The 22,197-nt window shown below is 33.0% G+C and overlaps 11 protein-coding genes across 11 annotated transcripts; 5 read left to right on the forward strand and 6 right to left on the reverse strand. All coding sequences in view use genetic code 12, as the record gives it.

Annotated features, from left to right (window-relative positions):
• Window positions 1-120: 120 nt before the first annotated feature.
• Window positions 121-1,512, reverse strand: CMK2 (calmodulin-dependent protein kinase; the record flags this gene model as incomplete). The annotated part of the gene is made up of 1 exon (XM_002547660.1): window positions 121-1,512. The coding sequence occupies one exon, from the start codon at window positions 1,510-1,512 to the stop codon at window positions 121-123; it is 1,392 nt and encodes a 463-aa protein (XP_002547706.1).
• A 651-nt stretch (window positions 1,513-2,163) lies between these two features.
• PUS7 (pseudouridine synthase) lies at window positions 2,164-4,281 on the reverse strand (the record flags this gene model as incomplete). The annotated part of the gene is made up of 1 exon (XM_002547661.1): window positions 2,164-4,281. One exon carries the CDS (start codon window positions 4,279-4,281, stop codon window positions 2,164-2,166), a length of 2,118 nt encoding a protein of 705 aa, XP_002547707.1.
• Window positions 4,282-4,722: 441 nt separating this feature from the next.
• On the forward strand, window positions 4,723-6,015 carry CTRG_02015 (uncharacterized protein; the record flags this gene model as incomplete). The annotated part of the gene is made up of 1 exon (XM_002547662.1): window positions 4,723-6,015. The coding sequence occupies one exon, from the start codon at window positions 4,723-4,725 to the stop codon at window positions 6,013-6,015; it is 1,293 nt and encodes a 430-aa protein (XP_002547708.1).
• A 431-nt stretch (window positions 6,016-6,446) lies between these two features.
• On the forward strand, window positions 6,447-8,411 carry KIP2 (Kip2p; the record flags this gene model as incomplete). The annotated part of the gene is made up of 1 exon (XM_002547663.1): window positions 6,447-8,411. One exon carries the CDS (start codon window positions 6,447-6,449, stop codon window positions 8,409-8,411), a length of 1,965 nt encoding a protein of 654 aa, XP_002547709.1.
• A 463-nt stretch (window positions 8,412-8,874) lies between these two features.
• Window positions 8,875-10,599, forward strand: CTRG_02017 (uncharacterized protein; the record flags this gene model as incomplete). The annotated part of the gene is made up of 1 exon (XM_002547664.1): window positions 8,875-10,599. One exon carries the CDS (start codon window positions 8,875-8,877, stop codon window positions 10,597-10,599), a length of 1,725 nt encoding a protein of 574 aa, XP_002547710.1.
• Window positions 10,600-10,766: 167 nt separating this feature from the next.
• On the reverse strand, window positions 10,767-11,261 carry CTRG_02018 (uncharacterized protein; the record flags this gene model as incomplete). Its single annotated transcript, XM_002547665.1, has 1 exon — window positions 10,767-11,261. The coding sequence occupies one exon, from the start codon at window positions 11,259-11,261 to the stop codon at window positions 10,767-10,769; it is 495 nt and encodes a 164-aa protein (XP_002547711.1).
• SLR1 (Slr1p) lies at window positions 10,801-11,382 on the reverse strand (the record flags this gene model as incomplete). Its single annotated transcript, XM_002547666.1, has 1 exon — window positions 10,801-11,382. The coding sequence occupies one exon, from the start codon at window positions 11,380-11,382 to the stop codon at window positions 10,801-10,803; it is 582 nt and encodes a 193-aa protein (XP_002547712.1).
• Window positions 11,383-13,313: 1,931 nt separating this feature from the next.
• Window positions 13,314-15,857, forward strand: RDH54 (DNA-dependent ATPase; the record flags this gene model as incomplete). Its single annotated transcript, XM_002547667.1, has 1 exon — window positions 13,314-15,857. One exon carries the CDS (start codon window positions 13,314-13,316, stop codon window positions 15,855-15,857), a length of 2,544 nt encoding a protein of 847 aa, XP_002547713.1.
• A 1-nt stretch (window position 15,858) lies between these two features.
• Window positions 15,859-17,676, reverse strand: CTRG_02021 (uncharacterized protein; the record flags this gene model as incomplete). The annotated part of the gene is made up of 1 exon (XM_002547668.1): window positions 15,859-17,676. The coding sequence occupies one exon, from the start codon at window positions 17,674-17,676 to the stop codon at window positions 15,859-15,861; it is 1,818 nt and encodes a 605-aa protein (XP_002547714.1).
• Window positions 17,677-17,748: 72 nt separating this feature from the next.
• Window positions 17,749-18,834, reverse strand: CTRG_02022 (uroporphyrinogen decarboxylase; the record flags this gene model as incomplete). The annotated part of the gene is made up of 1 exon (XM_002547669.1): window positions 17,749-18,834. One exon carries the CDS (start codon window positions 18,832-18,834, stop codon window positions 17,749-17,751), a length of 1,086 nt encoding a protein of 361 aa, XP_002547715.1.
• Window positions 18,835-19,469: 635 nt separating this feature from the next.
• On the forward strand, window positions 19,470-22,196 carry CTRG_02023 (M28 family metallopeptidase; the record flags this gene model as incomplete). The annotated part of the gene is made up of 1 exon (XM_002547670.1): window positions 19,470-22,196. The coding sequence occupies one exon, from the start codon at window positions 19,470-19,472 to the stop codon at window positions 22,194-22,196; it is 2,727 nt and encodes a 908-aa protein (XP_002547716.1).
• Between the last annotated feature and the right edge of the window lies 1 nt (window position 22,197).

The raw sequence follows: 22,197 nt of genomic DNA on the forward strand, positions 1-22,197 counted from the left end.
ACTTGATTCAATTATTGTACATTAATAATATTAATAAAAAAAACAAAAAAAAAAAACTAATTAATAAAAGGTAAAATAAAATAACACTGCGGGAGGGGGTTAGAAATTGTGTTAATTGATTCAATGAGTATTGTCCTTTTGTTCATCTCCTTCTTGATAATTAGAAACTTTGTCTTTATGAGCTGTGGCAGTTTTAACTAATTGAACGAATGCATTTCCTGCTGCTGGATTACTCTTTTCCCCAACTCCAACTTCAGTTCCTCTATTTGAATGCGAAAGATCATATGGTGATTTGAATGATGACAATGAAGCTCTAGAACGATCGTTATCTAATGAATTCACTACATCATTGAATTTCTTCCAAGTATTTAATGGAGAAGATGAACGTACCGGATGTTCTTGTGGCACACTTAAACTTGAAGCTGCATCTTTTAATTCATGATGAGATCCATGATCATTAAACAAATTAATTTCTGAAGGATCATCATCTTCATCAGTTTGCCATTCTTTCAATTTCTTGATTCTATTATTCAATTTAACTAATTCAATAGCTTGTCTAAATTTCTGTTTAGCATCAAATCCTTGTTTCAAGTTTGGTAACAAATCGGTGTCTTTATATTCACGAGCAATAGAAACCAACCATGGATCATTTAAAAGTTCACTTGCTGTAGGACGATTGTCTGGATTATACTGTAATGCCTTGATAATGAATCTACGTGCATCTTTTGAAACATCTTTCCAATAATCAGCATGGAAAATAACTGCATTATTATGTTTAACTTCATTAATAAAATCTTGAACATTTTCTGATCTAAATGGAGAATATCCACATAATAATGTATAAGTAACAACACCTAATGACCAAATATCACAAGGTTTACCATGACCACTGCCCAAAATAACTTCTGGAGCAGCATATCCAAATGAACCAGCAGATGAAGTCAATTTTTCATTTGAATTTTGTAATCTTTTAGCAATACCAAAATCTGCTAAAACAACAGGTGAATCTTCTGCAGGAGTTAAATATAAAATATTTTCTGGTTTAATATCACGATGAACAATATCTTTATTATGTAAATATTCCAAAGCTTCCAACATTTGAATAACAACTAATGAAGCATCATGTTCTGTAAATTTCCCCTTTTGAACAATTCTATCAAATAATTCTCCACCAGTGGCTAATTGAGTGACTAAATAAAATTTATCTTTACTCTCAAACCAATCTCTAAATCCAACAATATGAGGATTATCCAATTGTTCCAATAATTGCATTTCATCAATAATCATTGATTCATTACCTTTCAATGCTTTTTTAAGTATGATCTTCACCGCCACTTCTTCATTAGTAACGTTATCCCTAGCGTATCTTACAATACCGAATGACCCAGCACCCAAGGTTTTACCAAAGGTGTAATTTTGTTTGCGGGCATAAGATTCTGGTTGTCCACTTAATTTGTTGAATATTTTCTTCAATTGATGGCCTGATTCAGGATGTGGTTGTTCTAATGACATGTTTCTTGATCAGAAAGTAACAATGATTATGAAAAGTAGTAGAAAGAGTTGTTGTTGTTGTTGGAGGTTGTCTGTTGGTTGTAATTTATCTTTTTGTTTGATTTTGGAGGCAGCAATTTTTTTTTTGTATAAATGAGAACAAAGAGGAAAAACAAAAAAAAAGGGCAAACTTTTGTTTTAGTGAGACAATACACTCAAGTTTTGATTATGTAATCAACTATCGACAATTAACGAGGCACATGTCAACAACCACAACAACAACGACAATGACAACGACAAAAAATCAAGTGACGCGGCAGTACAAAGCAATTGGGTCATTATACTGCTGGAACTAAAATTAAAAAAAAAAAAAAATCATAAACCAAAAGTAAACTCTTGACTCGGCATAATAATCAACATAACTCCTACTTCTCCCCCGATAGTTTTAGTTTGGATCTTCTTTCCTCGAAAGCTTTATCTTCTTGTTGATATTATTAATTTTTATCTAAAATCTGTTCTGAAATTCTTAACGCTACCATCTGTGATTCCATTTCATGACATTGCTTCGGTTTATAAATTTTTTTTTTTTTTTGGGGGGGGGGGGGGGGCAGGGTTTCTGAAGGTCCTGAAACCCGGGACCATTCCGAAAATTATTACCGGTCATTAAAATTTCTATACGCTATTTACCAAAACCCTCCAGAAAACTTGGAAGTGGCATCTCAAAAGTTCTCTTAAAGCCATAGTAGCATAAGAACTTACCCCTAATTGCATTTTCAAAACAACTGCAAATTTATCACCACCTTCTTCATTTGGAATTAATCTTGGTGCATCTTCATTTGTTTCTTGTTTGATTTGCAACAATTCTAAATCAGTTCTAATCAATGGTTTTTCATCATCGGAGTATTTGACAATTTCATAAGACAAATTATTTGCTTGAGCCATTAATTTTCTATAAGTACCAGTTAATGAAAATTCTTTAATATTTCTGGCCATACTAAATGGATCTAAATCATCTTTAGCCATGGTTTCAACATAAACATTCTTCAAAGTTTCATTACCGGGATATTTGATCTTATACCCTGGACTTGGTAAAATAACATCAAAAATAGTATATTTCCCTGATTCGATATCCTCTTTAGTTAATGATTTAACTTTTGCTTCATTCAAATATGCAACATCTTCATCCAAGACTTGTTGAGAATCTTCAAACACTAAATCTCCTTCAACTAAATCTAAACCATAAAGTTCTATTCTCTTTGAAGCCACACGATTCCAAACATAAGCTTGATATGCATGTCCATACATCATACGAAGGTTTCTTGGAATGGATTGAATACATTTGAGATATACGTTTTTAGTATATTTTTTATCTTCATTTTGAGTTTCATTTTTCAAAGTTTTCAAAATGGCTGTTTCGGCAACAAAATAATGAGGTAAAGCTTGCAAAGCTTGGTCAGCATTTCTGGTTTCTTTCCAGATTTTTCTAGCATCAATAGAGGCCGGTGCAACTGATTCTTGTTCAGATAATAACAATTCAACAAATTCTTCCCATTTTTGACTCAATACTAATCTTCCATATTCATGGGTAGAAACACTAAATGATCCAAATCTTTGCATACCAAAATAATTGATAAATCCATTATTTTTTAAACTTTCAAAACATGAACTGACAGTACTCTCAAGATCTTCACTTCCATCAATAGTTTTTGCATCTCTTATAACAATAGTAAACTCATTTCCGTTTGAGTCTCCTAATTTTAATGGATAATCTTCATAACTAAAAGATCCAAGAGTGAATCCATACTTTCTCAGCTTATTCAATGCATTGACTCTTAATACTTTACCGTTATGGATACTAAATTTTTGACAGGTTGCACCACGACGATCTTTAGTACCGGCATAAGTGATGAACTTGTTATTAATTCTCAATAATTTAGCCATGTTATTGGCAACTTCCATAGTATCACGGTTCTGCTTATATACGGTGAAATGCAAGTATGGTTTATAAGGACCTAATCCATAATTCAAAACCCCATGTTCATCAACATGATGCATACTATCTTGTTGTCTTTGTGGTTTACGATTCGAACGTTTAGTTCCAATAGCAATTCTGAATGTATTTTCAGGAGAAGTAACAGTTTCTAATTTCCCTTCAAATGCTTTTCTTATCAATTGGTGTAAATCAGTACGTTGTTGTTTATCATCAAATTTGGTTTCTGTTTCCATATTTCCTCCACTTTTAAACAAATCTTCAATTTGAGATAATTCTTTTGGAGTTACAAATTTTAATAACTCTTCACGATCTTCATCAGCCAAATCAAACTTCTTTGATTCTTCATTCGCTTCTTGTTCTTCTTCTGCTGTTTTCTTTTCTTCTTGTTCTTGTCTTTCCTTTTCTTTTCTTTCTTCCTTTTCTTGTAATTTTTTAGCTTTTATTTCTGCAATTTCTTCTTCAGTTTTTCCTGCAATTTCTTCTCTAAATTTAGCTCTTTCTTGTAATTTTAATTCTTTCTTAGTAGGTCCAACATCAATCCCCATATCAGTTAAATGAACAACATTTCCATTTGCTTCAATTTCATTAACTTGAAAATCAGTATGTAAAGTTTTCAAAGATCCTGAAAATCCAACTACATTAGGATTAATAAATTGGGTGATTCCTGCTTTTTCTTCACTTATTCCAATAGAAATAAGTTTTGGCTTCTTGGAAACTTGTAAAAGTTCTTGTGATGGTGATCTTTTAAGTGTATCTGACATTATTCTGAAAATCTTTCCTATCCAATGTCTATTCATGTACAACTGAAAAGATAAATAGCTGTTTGTAGTTTTTTTTTTTTCACTATTGATTTTTTTTGGGAATCTTCGATGAGGAAGAGAAATGGCTGCGAGTTTGGATTTTCATAAAAATTATGTATGGTCTGTACATCATTGTCTATCAAGTATGAGATCTGAATGGTGAACATACTCCAGAAATAAAATTTAAATAGATGAAAATTGGATTAATTTCTTAGATAAACCTGTACAGTAACTACCGGAGTTTTATGAAAAGAAGCTAGATGATACAGATTCTAATATCAAAAAAATAAAAAAAAATCAACTTCGAATGTTGCAGCAAAAGATAACAAAGTATAACAATTTTTCGATCCAAAGCATATAAACCCGTTGGAATCTCCAAATTTTTACCATGCTATTGAAAAACAGACATATTTATTCATTTTAATCTAAGTATAAACCATGCTAAAATCAATCATGCATTCTGATTCATATTTACTTGAAAGTTCTCCAGCCCAAATGGCATCAAATTCAACCACCACCGCAACTAACAATTCTAGTCTTAGAAAATCAAATACGTCAACTAATCATCACCACCACCACCACCACCACCATCATCAACATCAACAATATCAACAGCAACAACAGCAAACACAACATCAGCAACATCATGGTAGTTCTATCAGAGCACCTAGTTTTACATTTTCAAGAATGGTATCAGATGATGGACAAACATATACTTCACATAATCCTAAATTTTCAACTATCCATGGAACAACAACAACTACAACCACCACTACTACAACATCTTCATCAAGTCGTAGAAATAACTTTTTAAAAGTTTGTTCTTGGCCATTTACAAGAATAGAAAGTTTTCAAGATCAAACTAAATCAGATGAATTTGAATTTCGTGATGATCAATCAACTCTTGGGAATGATGAAAAAAATCTAACTATTACTAATTATAATATCAAAAAAAGAAATAATAATGGAGGTGGTGGTGGTGGTGGCGGTAGTGGTGGACCATTAACTGGGATAAATCCAAGTCTTGAAAATATTAATCATGTAGCCAATGATAAATTACATAAAGTGTTTAATAGGGTTAGAAAACCTATTAATGAACAAACAAGTAAAAGAAGGTGTGTTGTTTTATCAAATATCAATGAATCCATGGGATTAAATAGCATTTTACAACAAGTTTGTGGAGGTCCTTTAGAAAAATTGGTTGTTTTACCAAATGGTAAAATTGAATTGTATTTTATTTTCCCAGAACATGCTAAACAATTTTATACTTATGGGAAAGCTACTGGATTATTGATGGTTAATGGGATAAAACTTAGAGTTGAATGGTTGAATGATGAGAATAATTTAATTAATTTTAATTTACCAAAATCTTTAATGACTGATATTTTACAAAATGGATGTAGAAGATGTTTAATAATCTCAAGAAATATTCCAGGTAAAAGAATAAGAAATGGTGATAAGATGTTTTATCCAGAACCTGACATACATTATTCTGGAAATTTAAATCTTGATGAGATTAGAACTGATTTTGTTAAATTTGGTAAGATCATTGATATTGGATCGGTAATTAGTAGAAAATTATGTTTTAGTATTTTCTATTATGATATTCGTTGTGCTATTTTAGCTAAACAAGAATTGGACCAAGTTGGTACTGAATTAAGTAAGAAATACAAAGATTGGTCTGTTTGGTACGGCAAAGATATTACTGATCGTGCCTGTTTTGTTTTATAGTTATTATTAGCTAGTGTTAATACACTTCTATGATTCAGATTAACAGTTGTGCTCTCCTCGGTCGATGTGGTACGGCCATTGGTGCAAAATCCTTGACCGCTTCTCTTCTGTTGTGCCCTTTTTCGCAACCGTACACACAAACCTAATTTCCTTTGTGGACAAGTGTCCCGATTCGGACGGAATGTAAACACGTCTAATTTTCACGAAGAATGCCAATTTTTTTTTTCCTCTTTTCCAATTACAGGACCACAACCAAAGAATCCCAAAAAAAAAGAGATTAAAAAACTCTTGAAGTTTCTTGTGGAAAGACGAAAGTAAGATATTTTCCGATATCAACTAGATACCCTATTGAATAATTAATTGTTTTCAGTTTATTTAATTTCATTTCAATCCGATCTAGTTATTTTCTTCATTGCTAATATTATACAGAAATGTCTCATAAAACACCTACAAGTGCAAGATCTTGTAATGCTAATACTACTATGAATTCAACACCTTCGAGAAACTCGTTTAGACCACCTTCAAGAATATCAATGGTTCCTAAATCTTCGTCTCCGATTCAACCACCAAGATCAAGACCTGGATCGGCAATGTCAATTAGTCGACCATGTACACCTTCTTTTAAACAACAAGAACCTTACACAGGATCAATTTCTGTTTCAATACGACCAAATCCAAATACAATCGATAATAGAAATTGGATCATTGATGAATTTGATAATTCAATTACTAATGCAGAAGATGGAGCAAGATTTGTATTTGATAACGTGTTTCCTATGGATTTTCAACTAAGTAATTTCCAAGTTTACAATAAATCTTGTTTAAGTATAGTGAATAAGTTCCTTCAAGAAGGTTATAATGGAACCATATTTGCATATGGTATGACAGGTTCAGGTAAAACATTTTCTATGAAAGGTAGTGATGCCGATCCAGGTTTTGTTGAATTGGCCATTAATGATATTTTCAATAAAATTAATGATAGTACGACAGCAAAAAAATATTCCATTGAAGTTTCATATCTTGAAATTTATAATGAAAAAATCATTGATCTATTATCTACAACTAATAGTAATCAAGATTTAAAGATTAGAGATGATTCCGATTATGGAACTAAAGTTATTGGATTGACTAGTGCATCAATAACATCAAAGCAACAATTATTACAATTGATTAAACGTGGTGATACTAATCGTAAAACAAGTGCAACAGATTTCAATGCTAGATCTTCCAGATCTCATTCCATCTTACAAATCAAATTAAAAGTTATTGATATATTGACAGAAACTGAATTAAAATCAACTTTATCATTGTGTGATTTGGCTGGTCTGGAAAGAGCAGCTACAAGTTTGGAAAGAAGAAAAGAAGGTTCTTATATTAATAAATCTTTGTTGGCCTTATCAAATGTTATTAATAAGTTATCTAGCTCCACATTGGAACATATTCCATACAGAGATTCTAAATTAACAAGATTATTACAACCCGCATTAAGTGGGTCTTCTTTGGTCCTGATTCTTTGTACTATTCACATGGGTGGTAATCAACAAAGTGTACAACAATGTGTGGCTGAAACGTATAAAACTTTAAGATTTGCAGCTCGAGCTAAAGATATTGTCATCAATGTTGAACGTAATACAGGACGACGTATGGATGGAGATTCGGCAAAAATGATTCAAGAGTTGAATAGTATAATTGAACAACAAAAACAAGAAATTATGAAACTACAAAGAAACAACAGTCCAAATTCCATGTTTGCTCCATCTGCGGGTATTGAAGGCACCAGGGTTGTTGAATTAGAAGCAGAAAACAGAGTATTGCGTGAAAAATTGGATCATTTTTCCCGATTGACTGATTTGCAGAAAACAGAAACTGTTATTGTTAAAAATGATATACTTAATGATATTATAACTTCTGGGACAGATAATCTGCAAATGTTGATGACTAACATTGAAGATTTCTACAAGAGAATGACATTTGAGACCAATGAATATAAAGCCTATATTGCACATTTAGAAAACCAATTGAAATTGGAGAGTATGAACAGTGCCACCACTGCAACTACAGCAACTATTCCAACTAATGATTCATCTGAATTGTATGATGTGTTGAAAGATCAAGAGGAAGAAATAGTAATGTTGAAAGAACAACTCAAGGATAAAGACCAAATAATTAAAAGTTTGTCGAAAACAACCAGATTACGCCGTTTGGTGGATAATAATGCGAGCCTTGCTGGTAATGCCAGTAATACCAGTGCATCAGACAATGATTTCAAGAGATCCAATACCATTACATCAAGTTTACTTCATTTAGATAAAGAGAATTATGCACCTGATTTGAAAGAATTCAAATTAAGTTCCAGAACAACACAATCAGATTATGATTTGTTACTGGGGTTATAATTTTATATAGCGATCATCTTTATCTTACTACTACTAATAATAATAATATATATCCTCTAATTTGTTTGTCACGTGAACCCTCCATGTTTGATGAATATAGGACAATAATATAATCTGTCATTTTAGATTTTGTGTATTGTATTATATTATCTTTCTGTTATCAGCAAATAAATTGTCACCTTGTACACGACCTTCTCTTACGCTCGCTTTGTCTTTGTTTAATTATCTATTCGGCTGAAATCAGTTTCTGTTTAGCATGTAATATATGCACAAGTACTTACAGAAACTGAATGGCTAGCATTTTTTTTTCTTTTTCTTCTTCTTCTTCTTCGTCTTCCTTGCTCTCTTATTAATAATAACATCAGGGTTTTTTTTTTTTTTTTGATCCCTCTTTTTTTTTTCATAATTATTAACTTCACATCCGACCAATCCTTTATTCGAACACACAACCATAAAACAAACCATGTTTAAGAAGTTAAGGTCCAATTCAACGTCTCATTCAAAGACTACAACAGATAATAATCGTGCTGCAATTTCACGAAGATACAGTTCCCCAAATCCCGTAAATTTTGAAATCCTTCATGTGGGAAACCGTAGGGTTAGAACAAATAATAACACCAATGGCACCAATGATGATGATGATGATGATGATGATATGTCACCATTGGCTACTACACAGTCAAACAAATCAGCTACTTTATCAGAAGCTGAAACTTTATACATCGATAGACAACAACGATTGGAATTACAAGAAAGTTATATCGACAATTTCACAATGTACTTGCCATTTGTGATCCGACAAATGCGACTTCTTGAATCAAGAAGGTATTATGATACTGAACATCCGCTGCATAATAGTAATAATAATAGTGAAAGTAGTAGTACTAGTAATGGTAACCATAATGAATCAGAACCAAGTCATATTATTGTCCCCATAGATGACAGTTTTGATGATACTTCTACTATATTTGAAGAAACACATATCCCCATGGAAGCTTATGCTGCTACTCATTTTAAGATTCTAGATAAAAGTTTAACTGATTTCACAATCAAACGGCTGTTTATAATGGTAAATGGCATGTTGAAACATAACATGTATATATTCTCAAGTGAAGAATCATTTGAATTATTCAAATCGCTACGACTGAATATCAAGAGGGAAAGAAAAAATCTGATTGTGGTCTATGACCAGCATGGATCTATTAAAAGAACATCATCAGCAACTAAAAGAGAAGATTTAAACTATGATGATGATATTATTATTGATGACCGTCCACATATTGTTCCATTGGATCTGAAATTGAAAGGATTGGGGTTACCATTATTCAAAGTTATGATTCCATATTTGTCTTCATTCAGAAAGAATACTCCATTGATTATATTCAAGAAATATAAAGAAGTTCCATCTGCTCCTGATCCAAATATACAAGATGAAATGGAATTTGAAACATTCAATTTTTGTTTAGTTTATTCCAAGTACTTCCAGCCTTACCGAAGATTCATCTTTGAATTTCATCCCCCAAATAAACCAAGTTTTAAAATTGTCATGTTTCAAAGTAACTTCCGTCCATTTGCTGATTTCAGTTACAAAAATACAAGATTTAGAGTTGTTGGGCCGTCAATTATTCTGGGTGTCGTGCAACATTATAATCCCCACATGAGATTATTAGTCATCGACGAGGATATGCCATCTTTAGTTGATGATATAGTTAACAAAAAGAGTAGTTCTGGATTTATGAAGAGAAAATCCAATGTTCCATGTGTTCCATTTGATATGAACGATCCAGATACTTATCTAAACCCAATTCCAAATAATTCTTTTGCCAATGTAATTAGTTCTTCTCAGTTACCGCAGCCCCTGTTCATTAGTAATGATCTTCCACCGTTTGGGTCATTTAAAGATTCTATATTATATCAAAATTCACAATTACTTCCAAAGAAGTACAATGAAGTTGGTAAGATTCAAATATATCAAGACAAGAATAGTGCACAAGGGAGAAATTTGGACAGTACTTTATCTGTGGACATTGATTCGTTGGTACTTCTTTGTATTATGAGTACATTACGTGAAGTTTCTATCAGAAATTCAGGAAGAACTAATGCACCAGGATCAATTGGATTTCCAGGTGCTTTAGGGCGTCAATCTTATGCATTTGATCCTCCAAGTCCAGGCGTTTTTGGTCTTTAACAAGGATTAAATAATTATTGGTTGCAAACTTTGATTTAAAGTTTTCTTGTTCATTTCTTTGTTTTTGTTTTTTGTTTTTTTATTTTTATTTCATTTTAAGGCTATAGAATTCTACATAAAGCTATTTACTGTTGTTACAATGTATTAGTATATTTTGTTTTTGATTTTTATTTTATTGTTGTGAACGGATCTGTAGACTTCTTAAAAGTGTTCTGGAGATCTGGATCTTTCTCTTCTTGGAGGTGATCTTGAAGGAGATCTACTGTATCTTCTTTCTTCGCGTCTACCTGCTTCTTCTTCGTGGTTTCTTCTACCTTCATCTTCGAATCCTCTTCTACCTTCATCTTCATAACCTCTTCTACCTTCTTCACGGTCATAGCCTCTTCTGCCATCATCACGTCTGTAATCGCCGTATCCACCACCACCACCATCTCTTCTTCTGTCATCTCTGTAACCACCTCTTCTATCATCTCTGTAGCCACCTCTTCTGTCATCTCTGTAACCACCGTAGCCACCATAACCGCCTCTTCTACCGCCGTCTCTATAACCACCGTCTCTGTAGCCACCATCTCTGTAACCGCCATCTCTGTAGCCACCATATCTACCTCCTCTGCCACCATCTCTATAACCACCATCACGGTATCCATAACCTCTGCCACCATCACGGTAACCGTAACCTCTACTACCACCTTGATATTGTTGTCTGACACGGTATGGATCTGATCTGGCAACTTGAACGACTAAACCATCCTTAATTGAATAAGGAAAAGTCTTTCCGTCCATTTCCAAGGCACGTTCACAACTTTCAGCATCTTTATATTCAACAAAAGCGTATTTTTCGCCATCATCAGATCTTGGAGGAGGAATGTCTAATCTGACTAATTCACCGTATCTTGATAGGAAATTGTGTTAGTTGAGGGAAATGAACTATTAATGGATTTGAAAACTAAGTTGAAATTGTTGTTGATTGTCTTGAAGGATAATTTAGGGGGAAATAATATTAGAATTACATGAAAATAAAAGGAAGAATTGAAAAGAAAGAAAGAAAGAAATATGGAAATTGAATTGCTGGATATAGGAAAAGGATAATGAAATGTAATGAAATAAAGGAGAAATAGAAATAAACAAATGAAATAAATCCTAGATTTAGGAATGGAAGGAAAATAAGGGATATGAAAATGGAATGTTCATGAAACTGTTGAAAATGCTGACATGATGCATAGACTAGGAACAAGGAGGACAATGAAAATGAGTTGAATGGAAATAATAAGAAAGGACAAAATAATAATAATAATAACTCAGGATGTATTCTGAATGGGATATGGATTATATACCCTAGAACCGTTTGTTAATTAGAGATATTATTTTGGTAATAGAGTTTAGTTTTCCCCAACCATAAAACATAAAACAATGAACATCAAAAACTTCAATAATTAGTGGGATACATACTTTTCAAAATCTGGAGCTAAATCAGCAGCTTTTGATTCTCTGCTAAATCCTGTAACATATAATGTATTCTTTGGCATTGTTGGATCGGATGTTTGCTAACAAAGAGGTTTTGCCCTTTAAGTCGTTGTTCTCTAATTTTTTTTTTTTCTTTCGTTCTTTTTCTGTCCAGTCAATCAGTCAGTCAGAGAAAAAAGCACAAGTGGTCTCGTTTACACGACCATATTTCATTTTAGGCAGTACATCATGAGCCGCGTATAGCCACACGATTTATTTTTTTTGTTTGTTTGTTTCTTTTCCTGAGAATGAAAAAGTAAAGAAAATTTTTTTGGGTTTTTTTTTTTGATTTTATTTTTCGTTATCATCGTCGTTTAAAGTATACGGATTAAAAAACAATAAAATCTACTACATCAAACCCTTTCCATTTGACAACAGTAAAGTTAGTTTAAGTTATTAAAAGCAAATTATAACTATCCTCCCCCCTGTTTACCATTCGTTAGATAAATTTTCCAATTTTTTTTCGTGGTTCCTTTTAATTTTATTATATTTTTTTTTTTTTTTGTTATTCATTCTACAAACCATTTTATCTTATATCCATAATTATCATCATGAGCCAAAAGGTAAAACAACATCAATCAAGTGTGAAACCATACAAACAATCCTTATATGATTTATACTACTTTCATTTCCCATTTACCATGCTCACGCCAACAGAAACATTTTTACTTCATGGGTTTCTTTTCGGTCTTATGTCATTAGCTGTGTATGGTATTTACGCGTATTTACCATCAAGTATCATGTTTACACTTTCACGAGCTTACTATTACTTATTTGGTGCTGATTTAGGTACAGTGAGTGGCTATTCTGATTACGGTTTATAAGGCGTGAGTAAACTTTTGCATAATGCCCCCCCCATTCTGGGGTGAGAAAACAGTTGATTAAATGAGAAAAGTGGTTGAGGTGTGTTATTGGTGATAATTCGTATTTTGTATCAATTCGCTTGTGTTTGATTTTATAGTTATGAGTTAGTTACAGAGTACTTCAAGGTTACTATTGGGTGTTAATTCTATTTTACGTAATATATGATTTATTAAATTCTCAGGGATGATTTCACTACCAGTTACGGTTATGAAATTCATTGAACACGTTAAAACACATTGCGGTATGAACTGGATCTGGCCAGACGAAAAATTAAAAAAAAAAAAAAATCAGACCAACTAACCAACCAACCAAAACAAACATCAACCGACGCGTCTTTTCTAGTGATTATGAATAATCGACCTAATGCACCATTTAAAGCGCCGAGGTTGATGAAAAATACTGGCCAATCAGTAGTCAGACCAGTATTATCAGTGAATAAACCAACTATTAAAAGATCATATTCTCGACCAACTGTTGGATCAAATGCTGCAACCACAAATCCTCCTATAAAGAAATCCAGACCATCAACACCCAATGGATCCAATATAGAAAAATATATCATTCAATGGAGAAAGAAAACTACAAAAAAGAATAAAACTTGGGATGGAGATGGCCATGCTACTATTCATCACCTTGAAAATGGTGGATGTGAGATATTTGCAAAGAACTCAGACAATAAATCCCTAGGAAAAAGATCATTCAATGTTCTGCCAAATTTCGAAGAAGTGATAAGTTTAGGAACTTTTGAAATTGAATTAGATGAAAAAGTATCTGGGTCTCAAGAATCACAGGAAGAAGCGCCTCGAAAGCCAGTTTTAAAACGCGTGTCTCCAGTACCGACTACTACTGAGAATGCAACCAATCAGTTCAAAAAAGTTGCACCTCCTACTTATGTTGAAAGACCTACTTCCAGAAAAGCAATGTATGATGATAATCCTAGTGCAATTTCATTACCACCACCTCCTGGTACGTCAAATTTTGTCAAGGTAAATATAGACCCACTTTTGGCAACAAAATTGCGACACCATCAAATTGAAGGAGTGACGTTTATGTATGAATGTCTTATGGGATATCGTGATTTCCAGGGACATGGATGCTTGTTAGCTGATGAAATGGGGTTAGGGAAAACTCTAATGACAATTACTACTATTTGGACTTTACTTAAACAAAACCCATTTCCTGAACAGAAGAAACCTGTTATCAATAAAGTTTTAGTTGTATGTCCTGCAACTCTTATTTCAAACTGGAGACAAGAGTTCAAGAAATGGTTAGGTGCAAACAAACTAAATGTCCTCACATTAAACAATGCCATGTCAGATGAAAAGAGAGACATTTTAAATTTCGGAAAATTGAATGTGTATCAGGTTTTGGTTGTCAATTATGAAAAAATAACTATTCATTATGAGGAATTATCCACTATAAAGTTTGATTTGTTGGTTTGTGATGAAGGTCATCGGTTGAAGAATAGTGCCAATAAAGTCTTAAACCATTTAATTAAATTGAATATCCCAAAAAAGATTGTGTTAACTGGTACTCCTATTCAAAATGAATTGATTGAGTTTCATACCTTGATATCATTTCTTAACCCGGGAGTTCTCCCTGAATTAAAGACTTTTCAAAGGAATTACGTGAATCCGATATCTCGAGCTCGAGATGTAAATTGTTTTGATCCAGAAGTGAAACGAAGAGGGGAAGAAATCTCACAACAGTTGATTGGATTAACCCTGCAGTTTATATTACGAAGAACGCAATCTATATTGTCAAAATATTTAACTACCAAAACTGATATCCTATTATTTGTTCCTCCCAGTGATTTGCAAGTCAAGTTATTCAAATATATCACTAATTTGAAGAAGTTCAATCAGATCAATAGTGGTTCAGATTCATTTACTTTAATTAATTTGTTCAAGAAAATTTGCAACTCGCCTTCTTTGTTGATAGATGACGCATTTTTCAAAAGGATTGTTGAAGAAAAGTTTCATCTAACTTTATCATCCGGCAAAATTAACGTTTTGATACCTTTATTATTAGAAATTGTTGCACAAAAGGAAAAAATTGTTTTAATTTCAAATTATACCCAAACTTTGGATCTTTTGGAGAAGGTGTTGTCAAAGATCAATTTAACATTTTCTAGATTGGATGGCTCTACTGCTACAAATATCAGAAGTAAAATCGTGAAGCAGTTCAACAGCAACCCAAATATTCATGTATTTTTATTGTCATCAAAATCAGGTGGTATGGGAATAAATCTAGTAGGTGCATCAAGATTGATTTTATTTGACAACGATTGGAATCCAGCAACTGACTTACAATCCATGTCAAGAATCCATAGAGATGGTCAAACGAAACCTTGTTTTATTTATAGAATTTTCACCACCGGATGTATTGATGAAAAAATATTCCAACGTCAATTAGTTAAAAACAGGTTAAGTTCAAAATTTTTAGATAATGATTCATCAAGTAAATCGGATATATTTGATGAAAGTGATCTAAAAAATATATTTGAGGTTGATACAAACACTATTTCAAATACACATGATTTATTAGAATGTTCATGTGATGGTGATGGATCAACACTAAATGAACAATTATCCCAATCTCAAGAAAAATCAGGTAATGAACAAGAGGAACCACCATTTGCTACTCAGTCTTGGGTGTCTGCATTGGAGCTTCAAAAGAAAATGGTTGATAATGGTGATATCTTGAAGAAATCAGCAGTTAAATCGGCATTAAGTGATTATCAACATTATAATCCTAATGTAAACAAAAACTTGACTTTTGATACCGTTCTAGATCGTCTTGCTAATAATCCTAGTTTTCGTGATAAAAAATTACCCATTACTTTTATTATGCTGAGAATAAGTAATCAAGATCAACCAAATACAGAATAATCTATTGTTTTTGCATCATTTTCATTCTTGCTTCTGCTGCTCTAGCTCTTTGTTCTCTCATCAATCTCATTTTTTGTTGTTCACTTAATCCACTCAAATCATCAACTTTATGATTTGCTAAAACTCCAGTAGATGAGAATTTAGGTTTTTTCAATTCTAATTTAGTTTTTTTAGCTAATTCATCTTGAATTAATTTCTGTTTTTGTAATTTAATTTGTTCATTTTTAGATTTTTCAGCTTCATCAATTTCTTTTTTAGATTTTGGTTTACCTACTTTTGCAAGATCCCAATCACAATAATCTTCACCTAATTTGTGACGAACTATCTGGAAAACTTTTCTAGATTCAGCATCTGAGATTTCAGCAGGAGTTCTATTGACACTGTTAAGAACTAATGGAGATGCTTTAAGGTTGACCAATAATACTTGAACCATATGACCAAGACCATTTGCTGCTGCATAATGTAACAATGTAGGGGTATGAGCATTGTCCAATTTAAAAGTATCAACGTTGATCTTATTCTGTTTGATAAAGCTTATTAACTTTGGTGCCTTTTGTCGTTTTAATAAACCAATTAATTCGTTACTTACTTGTTCATGTTTGATTTCTTCTGGAGATTTAACAATTTTTGGAGTAGCTGATCTTTCTGGAGTAAATTCTTTTTGTTTCTTCTTAATTACTTTTGGCATATCAACAACATGTAGATGCATTAATTCGACCCAAGCACGTTTCAATTCATGAGTAGTTGCACGCTTAGTAGTAAATGGGAAACTTCTTAATCTTTCATCTTTATTTTCAATAACTGCTCCTTCATAACCAACTAAAATTTTTCTATTTGATGCACCATTCGCACGAATATAAATTGAAGTACATTCATCAAGATGATGTTTCCATTCTTGTAATAATTCTCTAACTTCTTGTATCAAAGCTTGTTCATTATATCTTCTAATACTTGACCCAGCTGAATTTGCTTTACCTCGAGCATTATCACTGGCACTTTGTGATCCACCTTGTTTTCTTCTAGTTGTATATCTATGGAATGTTTTTGATACGACAACATCAACGGCTTGTTCTTGAAGAGATTCTTTGGAACTAGGTGCATTTCCTCTGGTGTTCTTCTTCATATGAGATACAATAGCTCCTGCAAAATGACCACCTCCAATCATAAATAATGCTGATTTACCAGTTTTTGGGAAACTTTCAAGTGATTTAATAGGATCATTTAATTGAGTTGGTGAAAATACAGCCTTATATACACCAATTGCTTTATCTGATGGTACTAATGGTGATTTGAATAATATGAATGGTGATTTTGTATTAAGATAACTCACAGTTGATTCTTCTTCTTCTTCTTCTCCGTTAGCATTGGTATTAATGTCTAATTTTTGCATCAAACTTTGAAGTTTATCTTCTTCCTTATCACTCTCATCTTCATCTTCATCGTCGTCTGATCCTGATAAACTTTCAATGGATTCTTCTTCGAGTAATTTGTCAAATTCTTCTTCAGAAACAGGAGGCAAATCTCTAAGTTGTCTTTTTAAATTGTATCTGTATAAATCAGATTTATAGTAATCTATATCATGAACATTGGAGGTCGATGTCTTCTTAGAACTTTCTGTTGTAATTGAATCGTCTACTTCGATGGTTTCTAGGGTTTTAGAATCAAAGTATAATAATTCAAATTCCTTGGTTACTTTCTCTTGAAGGTTGTATACGTATAAGTCGTCTTGATTCATGATCCGCTGTTGGTCAAAATGAACAAGTAAATTCAATGAAAAAAAAAAATAAAAAGATGGCGAAAATATGCGAGAGTATTTCATCTTTATACGCGGAACAATCTATGTGTCATAGTTTTTGTTTATTATTGTTTATATTTACCAGATTCTAGATCTCTATAATGACTCACCTACTTTATGACATTGTTGTAAGAAATATTCAATCTTCTTTGGGTCCATGAATGGATGAGTACCATGTCCGAAGTTAATAATATAGTTTTGTTTACCAAATCCTTTCAACATTTTTTCAACTTTTTTAGCAATAGCTTCATCTGAACCATACATAACACCAGGATCCAAGTTACCTTGTAAAGTAATTCTTCTACCATTGACAACTTTAACGGCGTCTTCAGGTTTGTATAACCAATCAAGAGAAACACAGTCATATCCAGAGTCACACAAATCATCTAAAGCGTACCAAGCACCTTTGGCAAAAACAGTCATTGGGATTTTTTCTTCAATACCCAATTCTTTCAATCTAGGTGGTAATTTAGCAGAAATTTGTCTTAAATAAGGTAATGCAAATTCATTAAATTCATCAGGACCTAATTCGCCAGCCCAGGATTCGAAAATTTGGACCATTTGAGCACCAGCAACAACTTGTTGAGCTAAAAATTCAACACATGCATCAGAAGTAGCTTGTAAAAGTTTATGAGCAGCTTCAGGATATTTGAAAATCCATTCTTTAGCAAATCTAAACATTTTTGAACCTTGTCCTTCAGTCATATAAACCAATAAAGTCCATGGAGCACCAACAAATCCTAAAAGTGGAACTCTACCATTTAATTTTGTTCTAGTTAAAGTAATTGCTTTATAAGCCCATGCTAATTTAGTTTTAACGTCTGGGTTTAAATCGATTCTATCTAAATCTTCTGGTTTTCTTAATGGATCGGAGAAAACTGGTCCTTTACCATCTACCATTTTTATATCAAAACCCATTGCTTGTGGGATGACTAAGATATCACTGAAAATAATAGCAGCATCAATTAATCCATCAAAATGGTCAACAGGTTGGATGGTAATTGCTGAGGCAATTTCTGCATCTTGACAACATTGGAAAAAATCTCTATCTCCTTTGACTTCATGATATTCTGGTAAATAACGTCCTGCTTGTCTCATGATCCAAATTGGAGGTCTTTCTACTTTTTCCCCCTTGGCGGCCCTAAGAATTAAATCGTTTTTCAATGGTGCAAAGTTTGACATTATGATTGATCAGTATTTATAAAATAGTAAGTTCCTTTACGTAGACGAGTCCCTAATTTCTCTTAAATTGATTCACAGAAGGTGATTATCCTTTTATATATACTTTAAGAAACGCCTGTCAGCAGAAAGAGATCTTCGATATTGATTGAAAATTTTGCCTTTTCGTGGAGCAACAGAGAAATGCGCGAGTCACAGTGGAGAATTTAAAATTAAAATTCCCCAATGAGGGCAAACCAAACAGGAATGAGAGAAATAATAGTAGTCAGCCAGAATGTGATACAATCTATGTTGTTCCTTAACGGTATCTTAGATACCGTTCATGCATACGTCTTTATTGGTAGTATTATTTTTATTATTATTATTATTATTTGCATCTCTTAAGATATGAGATCTTGTTGACTAACTAAAGCATAGTTACAACCAATCATCCTTCCTCTCCATCTACCGTGCCGCACCGTACTAAAGTTGCAGCGCGATAAAAAGTAATTAATCTCGAGATTCACAACCAGCACCAGCAGACAGAAGGGGAAAAAAAAAGGTGAGATAAAATGACCATGGCTTCTTTGAAACAGACAAAAAAAACAAGAACTGAAACTGACGATAAGTTACTATAAGTTCATCATTAGTACTACAATATGACACTGGGAGAAGAAGAAGAAGGTACTCGTGAACAAGTACCAGTTAGTCAGCCAACGGGCACTACCTCAATTGTTTCAACCAAGGAGAAACAACCAAATATTTTTATTCGTGCTATTAGAGCAACATTTGGATACCGCAAGACGTCATTAACCTTATTTGTATTGTTAACTATTTTCTTTACAGTCGCCTTTTCTTCATATGATAATAGTCTTGATTTTACAATTGATCTACCAGAAACTAAATTTGAAAAGCAATTGTTGGATTCATCATGGTTGGATTTACAGAATATTGCTCGTTATCCACATTCTTATGGTTCTCATGCCAATGATAAAGTACATGACTATTTAGAATCTAGAATCAGTCAAACAATCAAGGGGAAACCTTTTATTGAATTCGATAATGGAGATGAAAAAATTTTGTACAATTCATCCAAGAAAGTTGTGTCCTATTATGAAGGCAACAACTTATTAGTCCGTGTTAATGGTACTGACAGTTCACTTCCGGCATTTCTCCTTTCAGCGCATTATGATTCGGTTCCTTCCAGTTATGGTGTCACTGACGATGGTATGGGAATTGCCAGTTTACTTGGGGTTCTTTCATATCTTGCTAATAATAAACAACCAAAACGTACTGTGATTTTCAATTTTAATAATGATGAAGAATTTGGGTTATACGGGGCCCAAGCTTTTGTCACACATCCATGGTTTAAACAAATTCAATATTTCTTGAATTTAGAAGGTACTGGTGCTGGAGGCAAGGCCATCTTATTCAGAGGTACTGATTATGGAATTGTTAAACATTTTGATAAGGTACGCTACCCATACGCCACATCAATTTTCCAACAAGGTTTCAATAACCGTTTGATTCATAGTGAAACTGATTATAAGGTCTATAAGGAGGCAGGACTTCGTGGGTTGGACTTGGCCTTTTATAAACCAAGAGATATTTACCACACTGGTGAAGATAACATTAAGAATATCAACATTAGATCTTTGTGGCACATGTTATCCAATTCAATTGATTTTACTAATTTCATTTCAAACCTGATAATAGACAACGACACTGGAAAAGATGAGCCTGCTATTTACTTGAGTGTTCTCAATTACTTTTTCTCAACCTCGGTCACTACTCTCAACACCATTAACATGGTCCTTATTGTATTGTTCCCAGTACTCAGTGGCCCATTGTTGTTTATTACTGTTAGATACAAGAAATGGAATATTGGAACTGCCAATTTATTTAGTCTTCCATTGGCAATTGTGATAACCAGTCTTGTGGGTGCGGTAGTTGTGAACCAGGGATTTAGATTGGTGAATGAATTCTTGCCGGCTTCTCGTCCAATGTTATTGGTTACTACTACCACTTCTATTTTATTGTTAACTTATTATATTTTGTTGAATGGCATTAATTTTGTCAGCCCTTCAGGTGATCAAAAATTGGTTTCAATTATACAAATTTCATTCATATATTGGATTGCATTAATTTTTGTTACAAGAGGATTAAGTCAAAATGCAATTGGTGATGATCACACTGGTGAATTTGCTTTTACTATTTTGTTTTTACTTGAAGCTACTGCGTCTTTGTTTGGCTTGATCGGATGGACATTTACTAGAAGTGTCAAAGAACCAACTGGTGATGAAGAACCTTTATTGAATGGACGTATGGAAAGATATGTTGACGGTTCAGATGATGAAGATGATGTTGAAGAAGAAGACGATGAAGATCAATCCGAAGAAGAAAATCATCAACATGAAATGACTGTTAAGCATTTAATGCAACATTTTGGATACGATTGGTCATTACAATTCTTGCTTATTGTGCCAATTTCATCATTAGTTATTTACAACTCAGGATGGTTGGTCATTGACGGTATTAATAAATCTATTCAAGAGTCTTTAGTTGCTGAAAACTTTATCTACTTGATTATTCAATTATTCTCTCAGTTTTGGATCTTGCCAATTTTACCATTCGTTTACAAATTAAATAGATTTATGGTGTTGGGATTGATTGCTTTTGCCCTTGTTGGTGTCACGTTAATCTCATCTGTTGATCCATTCAATCAAGATAATCCATTGAAGTTGAGATTTATTGAAAGAGATGGTGTTGCCCACGTCTATGGTAGAACTGGAGTTGGTATTTCAAATATATTAGGTGATATGCCTTCAGTGAAAGAGTCTGGTGTCGGGATCAAGTGTGACAGTTTACCAGATGGTAATGAAGACTGTTCATACAAGGCATATTTACCTGGAAACTCAACTATCCCTTCACTCAGTGTTAAATCTATTAACTCCACAGCACAACAAGCTTACATCAATTTTGGAGCTATTCAAATCAATGCCCCAGAAAGTAGAGAGTGTAGTTTAGAATTTAAGAAAGTCAAAGCTATTGTTGTGTATTCTGGTGAAATCACTGCTAAAAATTTCAAGGCTATTCCAGATGGCTTTTCAGAAGACTCCAAGGGTAATTTGTATTACAAGGATGTGTCTGGAATTGATGTTGCACAACTCAACAAATTAGGTTGGAATAAGAAATTCAATTTTGGCTTTTATTGGTTACCAGATATTGATGACGATGTTGCTGCATTGCCAATCCATGTTGAATGTTTTTGGTCAGATATAACTATCCCAGCTTATGATGAATTATTACATTACACTCCGAACTGGGTGACTTGGGCCAACCGAGAAAAAGGATTGGTACTGTTGACTAATAGAATTGAAGTATAGA

Source organism: Candida tropicalis (assembly GCF_000006335.3).
Source record: "Candida tropicalis MYA-3404 genomic scaffold supercont3.2, whole genome shotgun sequence".
NCBI classification, from domain to species: Eukaryota; Fungi; Ascomycota; class Pichiomycetes; order Serinales; family Debaryomycetaceae; genus Candida; species Candida tropicalis.